At 41.2% G+C, this 14,254-nt stretch overlaps 1 protein-coding gene across 3 annotated transcripts; it reads left to right on the plus strand.

Annotated features, from left to right (window-relative positions):
* Positions 1-1,077: 1,077 nt before the first annotated feature.
* FST (follistatin) lies at positions 1,078-7,501 on the plus strand. 3 transcript variants are annotated; one of them, XM_003276522.3, is made up of 6 exons: positions 1,078-1,361; positions 3,295-3,486; positions 3,917-4,135; positions 4,484-4,708; positions 5,383-5,613; positions 6,335-6,470. In XM_003276522.3, exons 1-6 carry the CDS (start codon positions 1,277-1,279, stop codon positions 6,415-6,417), a joined length of 1,035 nt encoding a protein of 344 aa, XP_003276570.1. In that variant the 5' UTR covers positions 1,078-1,276; the 3' UTR covers positions 6,418-6,470. The 3 variants fall into 3 exon arrangements, with proteins under 3 accessions (XP_003276570.1, XP_003276571.1, XP_012363303.1); XM_003276523.3 differs by having other exon boundaries at positions 1,120-1,361; positions 6,071-7,501; XM_012507849.2 differs by having other exon boundaries at positions 1,277-1,361; positions 5,386-5,613; positions 6,335-6,417.
* Positions 7,502-14,254: the final 6,753 nt, after the last annotated feature.

Below are 14,254 nucleotides of genomic sequence, written 5' to 3' on the forward strand. Positions count from 1 at the left end.
ATGGATGTTGCAATCTTTTTTATTTCGCGAAAAGAGAGAAGACGAGAGAGAGAGAGAAAGAGAGAGAGAAAGAGAGAGAGAGAGATTGGAGCCGAGGAGACTGAGAGACAGACAGAGGCACACAGGACAGAAACTGGGGAGTCTCCAGGCCGGGGAGGAAGGGGGGGGCCAGACCGCCTACGTCGGCGCCCCCGCTCCGGGCTCCGACTCCAGACGCGGCGAAGTGAAAGGGGAGAAAAGAAAGGGAGAGGGCGAGGCTGTGCTGGGGGGAGACCGGGCCTGAGGTGTTAAACATTTTTGTTTGCTTCTGACTAGTCCAGACGAAGGGCCGCGTCTCGGTAGCGCTCTGCCAGGGTGGAAGGTGCCGGGGCCGGGGTTCCTAGCAACACCTCTGGGCTGGGGGTGGCTGCAAAGTCAGACACTCACAGACCCAGACACAAAACCTCGCGGGTCCCGCGCCCAGGCTGCGGGTGCCCGGAACCGCCGCGAGGCCGGCGCGCTCGGACCCGACCCGGGGCGGGATATTTGGGCAGCCCGGGGCTCTCCGGGCGTTTGCAAAAGTCTCTTTGGAGCTGAGGAGAGGCGGCACTGAGACAAACTCCCGAGTTCCCCCCGCTCCCCCCGCCGCCGCCTCCAGCACCCCCACCGCGCCCTCCCGCTCACACTCGCGCGCGCGCGCGCACACACACACACACACACACACTCACACACACACACCCGCCACCCCGAGCGCGCCGGCGCTGCCGGCGAGCGGCGGCGAGCAGGACTTGAAGTGGGTGTTCTTCCCCACTCCCCACCCCCGACGCGTAGCCCCCAACCCCCCCCCGGTCGCCTTCCCCCTCCCTCTCGTTCCTACGCAAATAAGAACTCGACGATTCCCCTCCATCCGTTTTGATTTCGGGCACCTACGAAAGATAATTGGGAAGGGTTTCCAGAAGGTGGGAAATGTCACCTGATTCACACTGAACTTTTAAAAGCTCCCCACCCCCAAAGAGCAGCGCACACCCTCGCTCGCGGCCGCCCTCCCACAGCCCCACACACTGGGAGACCGCCCACCGCAAACCGCGGAGACCCCCGTCTAGATTTAAAGCGCGGCTGCGCCCGGCTTCTGACGTCCATTGAATCGCGCGGGCGGCCGGCGGCGAGCGCGGGGCTGCGCCGGGATCGCTGCGCCCTCCGCCGCTGGCCTCTGCGACGCGCGCCGCTCTCCCGAGCCACCCGCCGCCGCGCCGGCTCCCCGCGCCGCTGCGCTCCTCGCCCCGCGCCTGCCCCCAGGATGGTCCGCGCGAGGCACCAGCCGGGTGGGCTTTGCCTCCTGCTGCTGCTGCTCTGCCAGTTCATGGAGGACCGCAGTGCCCAGGGTAAGCGAGTCGGGATGCGCTGGGGAGGCTCGGCTGAGGGCGGGGGGTCGACTTTTCTGTGGTCTCCACTTGGTCTGTTCTGAGCAACGCTGCTCTCGGAAGATGTTGGACCAACTTGGGGACTCCGGGATGGAGAGGAGTGGGAAAATTGTAAGCAATGACACTTTAGGACTGGGAACGGAGTTTGGAGCTCGGTTATCTTGAAAAAGGAAAGGGAGCGAGCTGGGGTCTTAGTAGTTAAGGGTTAGATGCTCCAAGTTCTGGCCATGATAACTTTAACTGTGATCTCCTCTGGCTCTGAAGAAGGGAACAAGTATCAGTAGTAGCCTGGAGATTTCAGTCGGCCCATTTGCAGTCTCATCTCTCTCCCTCCCACATCTTTCGGATACTTTAAAAAAAAAAAAAAAAGGAAAGAAAGAAAAGAAAACCTGCGGGTTTGGGGGAGAGATACTGAATTTTATTTGGTGGCTGGGGGACGTGGTTTCAGAAACTTTGCCCAAACTTGGAAATGTGGGTGCTGAAAATTTTCAAGGGAAGTAGCTTTCTGCCTAGTGGATGCTTCTTCCAACCCCATCCCCCATCCTCCCCCCACAAAAAAAAGCCAAATTATTACCCCAAAGTGCTTTGAGCACTTTACAGTTTTGTTCCCCTCTGCCTCATTCTTCTTTCTGACTCTTAGCTTTCTGTAAAACAGTGAGCAGCCCATAACTGACTTAAATTCTGAAATGGGTTAAGAGCAAATTTCTGAAGCTTGCCTTTTAAAAATAGATTTGTTTATTTCAATTAGTCTTTGGGCAGAATGTTCAAAATAATAATAGCAGCTTGCGATCCAATGATTTTCAAAGTCATATTGGTGATTCATGAGAAGTCTTCCCGACCCAAATCCGAACATTAAAAAGGGGGAAGAGGGAAAAATCACTTGCAAATATTTCTTGCTAGGTATGAGATAGGTACATATAACCGTGAAATGGTAGGAAGCCTTCCCCCTCCCCCCCCACCTTAAGGCATTACTTTCCCTGCTTCAGCGTTAACATTTTAAGTATGTTGTAAACTGCTCTCCTGGGCACTGCCCCTCGCCGTCTGCATGGCACTGCGCTGGGTTGCCCGCCTTTAGGGGAGAGGCTCTGCCTGGTGCCCGGACGTGGGCGCGGAGGAAAGCAGCCCTCGGAGATTTCGAAAGATCGCGGTAGCCGCGGGCGTGCTCCGGTCTGGCGGATTGCAAAACGGGCCCGTCGGGCTGGCTGCGCCTGGAGGCCGCGCGGGGTAGCTCCGGGCTGGGCCGGGTTGCTTTTTTGCTTTCATTTTTCAGAAGTGCCTTTTGCTTGATCTGTTTCTCTCTCTCTCTTTCTTTTCTTTCTTCCTCTCTCTCTCTTTCTTTCTCTCTTTCTTTCTCTTTCCTTCTCCCTCTCTCCCCCCCATCTCTCCTCTCTCCTCTCTTTCATTCTCTTACTTTCTTAACCCCTGTCACAAATAATTCCTGTACCGCCTACATGAAACCAGCATGTAAAAACATCCGTCGCATCCTGTTTTTGTCAGGTTCTTTAATCTGCTCTTCGAGTCTCTGCAGGTTATGAAATGGGACGAATAAAAGTAAACAGTCTAGTAAAAGTCAATGCAAGCTGCACGTGTTGTGTCTGGGTCACTGGTAACTGACATTGATATGGCTGGGGCGCCCTGTCTTCTCCCTCTCTCCCTCCCTCCCTCTCGCCCACCTCCCATCTCTGTGATCAGGGCTTCCCCCCCCTTCTTTTTCCACCCCTCCACCCCTTTCGATTTGTTTCCTACTTTTCTCCCACGTCTCTCTCACTTCCCCTCCTCCACGCTCACCCCCTCGCCATCCCCGCCGGATCTCCTTCGCTAGCCACCTCGCTCTCCCTGCCCCGCCACCGCTCACTGCTCACTCACGCACCTCCCCACCCTTGTCTCTTCACAGCTGGGAACTGCTGGCTCCGTCAAGCGAAGAACGGCCGCTGCCAGGTCCTGTACAAGACCGAACTGAGCAAGGAGGAGTGCTGCAGCACCGGCCGTCTGAGCACCTCGTGGACCGAGGAGGACGTGAATGACAACACACTCTTCAAGTGGATGATTTTCAACGGGGGCGCCCCCAACTGCATCCCCTGTAAAGGTAGGACTCCTTCTTCCCGACTGGCAGGCCCACAGTAGAGGGCGTCTTACCCTTAGCTTCCCCACTACCTGGCTGGGGTTTGGGAGTAGGAGAGCTTTGTTCGTGGGCTTCCCCTTCCTGTCCCTTGCCCTGGTAAGCCGGGCAGACTCGAATTCTGCCGGTTACAGGCTGTAGGTAAAACACGCCAGACTTCTTAGCCAAGTGTGGTGGTGAAACCTGCCAACCTGTGCTCCTTAATGAGAGAGATCTGGGTGTGGGACACAGCCCAAGGTCCACACTCTCACCAACTCCCAATCTTCTAGGAGAGAGCCTGGGGCCCCTCCAGCGCAAACTCAGGGCTGCATCATTGCGCAAGGCACCCGAAGCCCTCCTGGCTGACCTGCAGACTGCCTGGCTCTGGTTTTAATCCATGCCTGTTTCCAACTCACAGAAACGTGTGAGAACGTGGACTGTGGACCTGGGAAAAAATGCCGAATGAACAAGAAGAACAAACCCCGCTGCGTCTGCGCCCCAGATTGTTCCAACATCACTTGGAAGGGTCCAGTCTGTGGGCTGGATGGGAAAACCTACCGCAATGAATGCGCACTCCTAAAGGCAAGATGTAAAGAGCAGCCAGAACTGGAAGTCCAGTACCAAGGCAGATGTAAAAGTAGGTCCTACCCTGTTGAGCAAGACTGGATCTGTCCCCTCCTCCAGCTTTGTACCTAAAGTAGACCCTTTAGAAGACCCTTGGGGGATGGTGCAGTCCACAGTAAGAGCCTGATAATAGTAATACTGAAACCAAATAAAGGAGTCCTTTTCTAACCTCTAGAGACTCATTAAGAACACTGAGAGGACCAACCTAGAGTCATAGATTCTCTCTTGAAAACTACAGGGCTCCCAAAGTGCCTTTTGAAAGCTGGATGCTTCAGTGTCATGATTTCCTTGGTAACTTCAAGTGCTCACTCCCTAAGGACTAGAAGGTACCTATTCATGTGTGTTTCCTTCTTTGTTCCAGAGACTTGTCGGGATGTTTTCTGTCCAGGCAGCTCCACATGTGTGGTGGACCAGACCAATAATGCCTACTGTGTGACCTGTAATCGGATTTGCCCAGAGCCCACTTCCTCTGAGCAATATCTCTGTGGGAATGATGGAGTCACCTACTCCAGTGCCTGCCACCTGAGAAAGGCTACCTGCCTGCTGGGCAGATCTATTGGATTAGCCTATGAGGGAAAGTGTATCAGTAGGTATTCTGGATTGAGGAAGGAAAAAGAGAAAACAGGCTAGTTCTAGTATTAAACTGTGGGGTTAACTAATAAGTAAAGCCCAAGGTGTCCCCAAACACCATAGGGAGAAATACGCTGCAATTTGGGGAAACTGTTGTGACCACAGCATTCCTCATGGAAACCATTGTCTTCTGGAGGCATTGACACACATATTCAAATGCCAGCAGGAAGCAAGGAACAGTATTCCGTCTGAGAAAACTTAGAACTCACTCAATTTTACACATTTTTTTAAGTGCCAGACTTGCTGGAAGCGAAAAATAATTACTTAGCAGTTCCAGAAATCTGTTGTCAGATTCTAGTAATTAATGGAATTCTTTCTTTTGTAAAAGATCCCACTTGTGGTAAATAATAAGATATATATTTAACTTGAGAATATTGTAAAATCCCGTTCTTAAAAAAAATACTATTTTAATGCACTAACATAGTATGTAAGAAACTGCCGGGGTTTTATGTGTGTGTGCATTTGAGTTTCAGTTTTATTATCCAGCATTTTTGCATAATATCTCCATTACCCCCATTAGTAATAGGATATTACTATTATGTTTATATTTATTGATAGAGGACTAGAGAAAGGGAGAAAAGGGGGATATGGGGAAATCAGTTTACTCATCACAGATGTATTATATCCTAGAAGCAAAGTCCTGTGAAGATATCCAGTGCACTGGTGGGAAAAAATGTTTATGGGATTTCAAGGTTGGGAGAGGCCGGTGTTCCCTCTGTGATGAGCTGTGCCCTGACAGTAAGTCGGATGAGCCTGTCTGTGCCAGTGACAATGCCACTTATGCCAGCGAGTGTGCCATGAAGGAAGCTGCCTGCTCCTCAGGTGTGCTGCTGGAAGTAAAGCACTCCGGATCTTGCAACTGTAAGTGCGATTTTTAACCTTGCTGCCATTTAAGGCTTTCCCAGGCAATCCCTAGGGAATGGACACTTACAAAGCACGCAGATCTCCCATAAATCCATTTCTGTTCAAATTAGGTAGCGGCTAAGTATCACCAGCAATTCAAAAATCCACAGAAAATTCTCTGCAACGTTTCTTGGCTTTTAGGACCTATCCGGTGATCATCAATGGGGTTGCCTCTAAAAATCTATTTCCAGTTGTTTTCCCCTATTTCTTGTGCTTTGGTAGTGTGCTTTGCTGTTTGCTTTATTAACATTTGAATCTAAACTAACTGCTTCAAAAGTTTTTTTTTTTTTTCCAACGACAGCTTCATATTATCACACATGGGCTGCTGCTTTTTGCAGTTGCCTCTACTAACTCTGAATTAAGGACCCAAAGCAGTTATACCTAGAACACAAGAGCGCTTTTTATCTAATTTCAGGAATCTGCCCGTAAAACCTGAGCCATTGATTCTTCAGAACTTTCTGCAGTTTTTGACTTCATAGATTATGCTTTAAAAAATTTTTTTTAACTTATTGCATAACAGCAGATGCCAAAAACAAAAAAAGCATCTCACTGCAAGTCACATAAAAATGCAACGCTGTAATATGGCTGTATCAGAGGGCTTTGAAAACATACACTGAGCTGCTTCTGCGCTGTTGTTGTCCGTATTTAAACAACAGCTCCCCTGTATTCCCCCATCTAGCCATTTCGGAAGACACTGAGGAAGAGGAGGAAGATGAAGACCAGGACTACAGCTTTCCTATATCTTCTATTCTAGAGTGGTAAACTCTCTACAAGTGTTCAGTGTTGACATAGCCTTTGGGCAAAAAAAAAAAAAAGAAAGAAAAAGAAAAAAAGAAAAATATATTGTCCATACTGTAAATAAGTGTATGCTTATTTATTTGGGGGGAAAACTATACATTAAAGGACCTTTGTCCTAAATCTCTCTCCCAGGCCATCTTGTTACTCATTGGACATGGAGAGGCATTCATTGTGAGGTCTACTGGATGAGGCCCATAGTTGAGACTTGTAGACATTTATTTATACTGTGTCATGTTTTATAATTTATACATAAAATGTCTGGTTGACTGTATACCTTGTTTTTGAAGAAATTTATTCGTGAAAGGAAGAGCAGTTGTTATTTATTGTGAGGTTTCTTGCTTGTAAAGTAAAAGCTTTTTTTCCTTGTAAACCATTTAAGTCCATTCCTTACTATTCACTCACTCATCTGTCTCCCTTCGTTTCACTGTTAGACTCTTTCCCACTTTCAACAAACTTGCATGTCAGTTTCTGTCATGTTTATTTATTGGATTCTCTGCTGCCTGATCTGTACATACATGATCCCTCGGGTTTTGTTTACAAGGAACCTTGACTGACCAAAAGGCATTATAACTCTGACTCAACTACAAGGTACAGAAGATAAGCATCTTTGAGGAAACTCCTACTTCAGTTCTTTTGTTATGATGAAGACATTTGTGAGAGAGGAGATGATTAGAATTCTAGTAATGTACTTTTAAGATGTTACAGATACAAAGAAATGATGTGGGTGTCAGGAGACTAAAGGATGTTGAAGGCTACACATTCAACCTTTTGTTAGGTGTTTCCTTTAAGCTACTCAGCTGTACCTTTTAAATTAGTTCTTTTTCAACCAATGTATCACTAAAAGTTATATCAAAGCTTTATCAGTTCAAGTTTCTTGCTTTTCATAATACTTTTTTCTGATGCAATTTTATATTTTCAAACATGGCAAGTTAAAATATAAATTCATTTAAATATATAGTTTTGTACTTTTCTACCATGTAAATGTGCAATGTATATAAAAGTTATAATGTGTATTTGTAAATAAATGATGAGTGAAAAAATAAAAAAATTTTAAAAAGCCAATGGTTTCAATTCCTGATGATGCAAAGAAGTTATGTGGACTTTTGAGCAAACATGTGTATGATACCTTTGCTGAGGAATGTAGCTATCTCTGAAATTACATGGCCAGGGCAGTAGAAGCTCCAGAGTGAGGTTAGTTACAGATCACTTCACTGGAGCTTGAAAGATAAAGGGATCTGCGGTCCAGCAACCCCATTGTAGGAGTGGCATATACCTGTCACTAACCACAGAAGGAACAGACTAGATGTGGGTTCTTTCCTGCAATATACCAAGGCTAATATTTCCTCTTTAAAAACACCATCGTTTTAGCTGTCCTTGTTGCAAGCTCATCACCATAGCCAGGAACACCCTTTATCTTACTTTCCCATAAATCCAGTGCAGTTTCAGTCTTTTAAAAAACCAACACACATCACAAGGAAAGGTGACAACAGATATAATATTTGACAAGCACATTCTAGAAATCAGAATATCAGCTGCAGAAGTAGACATTATAGTGCTGGAATGCTAGGGACTTGATGAGGTAAGGATGGGGTGGAGGTGAATTTTCACAGTGATGTCCATGGCTTATAGGGATCAAATAATGTCACTCATTGTAAGAGGAAATGTATCAATATTTCAGTTTACACTAGACACTATTAGAGCTTCAGAATGGTGTTTGGGACATCAGTCAACGGTCCTTGTAATACATAGGAATACATAACTAGATCATAAACATAAGTTTCCAATTCATTGTGTGCTACATACTCAAAGCCTAAATATATTAAAGATATCAAAGAAGTACAACATGCAAGCCTCAGACTGGCATTTGGGCCATCATTCAGTAGTACCTATAATATGTTATAATGCATAGGAATACATAACGAGCATCAACACAAGTTTCCGATTCAATTCCAATTCCAATTATGTACTTACATATTCAACGCCTAATTATATTTAAAATATCAGAAATTCAAGATGTAAAGAAGTATCAGGGCTATGGGAGGGAAAGAGCAAAGTATAGTCAATATTACCAGCATTGCTAAACAATAATAAACAAACATATCATTTCTTTCAAACACCATGACCCAAGTTCTTCTTAAAAGTTTATCCCTTTTGTGAAAAGCCTCTTTAATATGAATAGTTATTCAAAATTGTTGCCAGAGACTGTTGGCTCTCAACTGTGGCCACCTAATGAGAAAGTTGGTGGAGGTAGAGGAACCTCTTCAGTAGACAGTTTGTATAATGATTAGGGCCCTGTTGGATCTTGTTACCTTTCAGCCCTGTGTTCCCCAAAAGGAAAAGAGGTGTAGAAAACAAACAGGCTGCCATTAACTGCAAAAGACAAGGGTCGTAACTTCTCCAGTGTAGATTAGCTACTGGCTTGCCACTAGAGAGAGGCTCTCGGGAAATGAAACGGGCAGATATGGTTTCACGGCCCTTCCTGGAGTTGATTTGTTGCTTGATCCTGGGATGCTACAGATGCTTTAAAGCTGCCATTGAAGATCAGAGTAAAAACGTCAAATTTAACAGGCACCGATGTGTGTCTTGGCAAGGGGAAGTGATAAAATCAACAGCTTGCCTTAGAAAACATCCAGATTATTTATTTAAAATTTTTATTCCAAATTTGTCAGCATCAATCATTCCTCTTAAACACTAGACAGTATCTCATTTTCCTCCTTGGAGTTTTCCACTTTTCCAGTCACCTAGCATTACACTTATTAGTACCAAAAAAATAGAAATCTCTTTTAAAATTAAAACTAGATTAATATCTTTAGACTTTTGTTAGAATTTCAACTATGGCACAAAAAAGTCTAATTCACATGCATATAGTGTAATTAATAGAATGGAATTACAAAATATAAATTAATAATAAAAGATCTGTCAGAAGCCTAATTTAAATTAAAATGCTTATATACTACATGGGATATGATTCCTCAAGTATAGCAAAAATGAAGTCTGGCTAATTAAAGTTATTCTCAAATGGGATAGCTAAATGCAGTAACTGACCTTTGATCAGATCTTGTTCCTAAGGAAAATAATGCTGTAAATAACAATATTGGGCCAGTTGATAAAACCAGAACATTGTCCAAAGATTAAAGTATTGCATCAATGTTAAATCTACTAAAATTTGATTACTCTGTTGTGGTTATGTGAGAGAATACTCTGACTCAGGAAATACACACTGAAGTATTTTGGAAAAAGGGTCACAATGTATAAAACTTACTCTTAAATGACTTAGAAAAAAAATTATAGATTTTATTATTTTTTTCACATGGATGCAAAGAGGGACTACATGAATGATAAAGGAAATGGTATAAAATGTTAACAATAAGCGAATCTGAATAAAAGTTATAGGGTATTTTTAGCACTATCTTTATCTTTGCAACTTTCCTATGAGTTTGAAAATATTGTATATCCAAATAAAAAGTTAATGCTTTTTTTAAAAAGTCATTCTCAAGAAGGAGAGGTGCACAGCAAACTGCTTCTCCCCATTCTCTGGGAAAAGAATGAAATATCAGAGTCATTTAAAAAAATGATTTTGTATGATAAAAAGACTGGAAAACAATTCCAGTCACTTTAACAAGGCTACTTGGGGAATTCACATGTGCAGTGAGAGAATTCCTAACACCTAAACCATACCCAAACTGAGAAACAGACTTTTCTATCATCATCTTAAAATTTAGAATGATTAGTACCTTCATTGTAACACTCCAAACACCCAACACCCTCATTCTCCCCACTGCTTGCTATATATTATTTGACAAGCAATTTAATCCCTATGTACTTCAGTTTCCTCATCTATGTAATCACAACAAGGAAAGTCTCTCTCTCATTACAATGTTGTGAGGATTAAAAGAGATATAATGTGTAAAGTGCTTAGATTCATGCCTGGCACTTAAAAAACAGTCAGAAAATAAGTGTCCTCTAATATTATAATAACTATGATTAATTAAAGAAAAAAGGTGGTATAATAACTCACCAATCAAACCTTACCTTGAAAATGCAGTGAATGAGAAATGGTAGAGGAACCTCTTCAGTAGACACTTTGTATAATGATAAGTGAGCCCCAGTTCCCCGATACTCCAAAAGCAGCCAGAATACCCATCCCTCTGTTAGGGCTTCAGGGAAGCCCTGTTCCCCCAGCATCTCCTGGGCAGAATTCTCACATATAACATATATCAACATATAACATATATCAATCGAGACCAGAAGCCCAAGCGGAAGCCATTTTTAAAATGGAAGGTAAGCGTACTTTTAAAGTATTTTATCCATGTTAATATTTAATAAAACTTCATGAAGTTCTAGGTGGTATGGCAAAAGTGTACCTTTCAAAATAAAACGTTTAGATATATTGTTTCCTATGAAATTTAGAAAAAATTCACTCACTGTCTGAAATTTTCAAAGCCACAAAATGTGTCTTTTGTCCTTTCATTCACACTCTCAGCACAATTCCTGGCAGTACAATAAATTAAATCAGTCTTCTTTAATTTTGATACGATTTCATGTAGGAGGACTATAGACCCCTAAAGATAATAATAGGATAAACTATTCCCAAACTGTCTCGAAAATCCGAGTATAAATTGTGCAGTTGCCAGATATGAAACAATGCATCCATTATACAATTAATAAACTTGTTTATTAGAGTTTTCAAAACCTGGGTCCTAAGAGTAACATGTTTCCCTTTTTCCCATTCCATTTTCCATTCAGAGCAGCCACACAATTCGTCTTCAGCCAAAAGCTGTCGTGTAAATAGACACCAGGCATGTCTGCCCTACGTAGTCAGCAGACCTGCCCAGACATGTCCAAATCCCAGCTTCTATTTTACTGGAATCCCCCCCTGAATACTGGATGGTTCCTGGGGTTTGCCATCCTTAGACCTCAGATATCTTGGCTGGTATCACCAAGATTCCTGTGGCAGAGTCCTTCAGACACATACTCTTTGGATTAGACCAAATGTAGTCCTGGCAGTGCTGTGTCATTTTTCTATTTTAAGAAAATGGCCAGGGAACCAACTGGCAATGTTGGGAACCAGATATACTCCCACCAAATATCTCTTGTACTCATTCCCCAAGGACTCAAGTCTCTGTCTAAAGAGCAAGTATACACTTTTCTTAAGAATATTGGGCCCTAAGAAGAAGTTAGAGGCAAAAGTCACAATCCTGGTGAGAAAGAGGGGGCTCTACGTTGATTCCAGCTTGGAAAAAAAAGATCTTGGTAAATCTCTTTTTCAGCACACACACACAAAAAATGGGATGATAATGGTCATAGTACAACTCATAAGCAATGATAACAACAAAAGACCGAGATGAAGGCCAGTCTGTATAGTTTCTGGAGATTGCTGTGGGCTTATGGCTCAATGAGAGCAGGTTGCAGAAGTGTTAGATTACTCAAAAGGCAGCAACACCTGGGACTTCTAAGATAGCGTCAGTGCCCCAGGAGAAGTCATCAAATCGGACTTAGAGCACTTTGTTCATTGGGCATGTGGAACAAGAGCCTAGTAAATACAATTCCCAAATAGAAACAGTGCTGCTGAAGGTGTAGTGCCTAGACCAAGAACACCAGAAAGATCTGGGAGCTTGTTAGAAACACAAGTTCTTGAGCACTATCCCAGAACCACTGAAACTAATTTACTAGGGTAGGGTCCGGGAATCTATGTTTTAACAAGCTCTCCAAATGATTCTAATGTGTGTTAAGGTTTGAGGACCACTACTCTAGAATCATTTCAAGCTCCAAGTGAGCCCCAGTTCCCTGATGTTCCAAAGGCAGCCAGAATACCCATGCCTCTGGTAGGGCTTCAGGGAAGCCCTGTTCCCCCAGCGTCTCCTCGGCAGAATTCTCACATATAACTTGGTCCTGTGTGACAGGGATGTACCTGGTGGTGGCAAAGGCATTTGGCCATAAAAATCATCACAAGGCATATTTTTCCTGATAGAATATTGTAATCCTCTACCATCTTCCCGGTGAGACATAAGCTGGGTTGACTAAGAGGTGTAGACGCATCTCCGCCATCGCTTCCAGCCATATGAATTAGGTGGTATGTTTGTCAAGAAGAGACTAGAATTTTGAATGAAGGGTAGTAACATTCCAACTCTGGTTTTTCACTAATTGGCGTTTGGTCCACTTCCCTTCTCTGGAACTTACCTACAATTTCTTGGAGTTCTGCATCATCCCTTAGGATACTACTTCAGCCTCATCCATCGGTCAAGAAACCAAAACTGCTATTAGCCTTACCACCTCTTCTAAGGACAGGGAGATCTAAGCAACCTGCTGCACTAGAAACATAGGCTCCAGGCAATGGTAAGTGAGACCTTCCAAGGGATGCACGCAGAATAACAATGCCCCAAGGTCCATTGCCTGAACTAAGAGGTGAAAGGGCCTCTCTCTCCATTTTCTTGCTATTCCACCCTTCCTGGTCTTGTATCATTTTCCACCTCAATCACCTCAACCATCCTCTTCACCAGAACCTTGGGTCTGTGAATACCTACTCATTTTCCCACACCTTCTGGCTGAAATCCTAACTACTAATGAGTGAAATCCACCTTCTTCACACCTATCCTATGCTGCGGAGCAACAGTGAAATCCTTCAGTGCCACTACCCAAGTATGGGATCTGGTCTCAACTGGGTTATTTAGCCTCCTGAGCAGTATTTTATAAATGGGATCTGGTCTCAACTGGTTATTTAGCCTCCTGAGCAGTATTTTATAAATATATATCTATTATACATATATATAATTTTATAGATATATATTATACATATATATAATTTTATATATATTATATATAATATATATTATATATAATATATAATTATATATAATATATAATTTTATATAATATAATATAATATATAATTTTATATAATATATAATTTTATATATAATTATGTATATAATATATAATTTTATATAATATATAATTTTATATTATATATAATTATATATGATATATAATTATATGTATAATTATATATAATATATAATTTTATATATAATTATATATAATATATAATTTTATATATAATTATATATTATAAATTTTATATATAATATATAATTATATATAATATATAATTTTATATATTATATATAATATATAATATATAATATATAATATATAATTATATATAATATATAAAATTATATATAATATATAATATATATAATATATAATTATATATAATATATAATTATATATAATATAATTATATATAATATATAATTTTATATATAATATATATTATATATAATATATAATTTTATATATAATATATAATTATATATAATATATAATTTTATATATAATTATATAATATATAATTTTATATATAATTATATATAATTTTATATAATTATATATAATTTTATATCTAATTATATATAATTTTATATCTTTTACATATAATATATAATTTTATATCTTTTACATATAATATATAATTATATATCTTTTATATATAATATATAATTATATATCTTTTATATATAATATATAATTATATATCTTTTATATATAATATATAATTATATATCTTTTATATATAATATATAATTATATATCTTTTATATATAATATATAATATATATCTTTTATATATATTATATAATATATAATTATATATATAAAATATATGTATATAATTACCCCCTACAGTAGTTTTATTCATATATAATTTTATATCTATATAATATATGTATATATATATATCTTCTTCCCATCTCCCTCACTGGTATCTTTAAACCTTCTCCACTCTCTTAAAGCAGGT

The sequence above is a fragment of the Nomascus leucogenys genome, chromosome 7b (genome assembly GCF_006542625.1).
Source record: "Nomascus leucogenys isolate Asia chromosome 7b, Asia_NLE_v1, whole genome shotgun sequence".
In the NCBI taxonomy this organism is placed as follows: domain Eukaryota; kingdom Metazoa; phylum Chordata; class Mammalia; order Primates; family Hylobatidae; genus Nomascus; species Nomascus leucogenys.

What these genes read in the sequence shown, in the direction of transcription:
- FST (XM_003276522.3), top strand. Translation starts at nt 1,277, where the DNA reads ATGGTCCGCGCGAGGCACCAGCCGGGTGGGCTTTGCCTCCTGCTGCTG. An exon ending in GTACCAAGGCAGATGTAAAA is followed by an intron (nt 4,136 to 4,483) that starts GTAGGTCCTACC and finishes TCTTTGTTCCAG; the next exon opens with AGACTTGTCGGGATGTTTTC. An exon ending in CTATGAGGGAAAGTGTATCA is followed by an intron (nt 4,709 to 5,382) that starts GTAGGTATTCTG and finishes ATTATATCCTAG; the next exon opens with AAGCAAAGTCCTGTGAAGAT.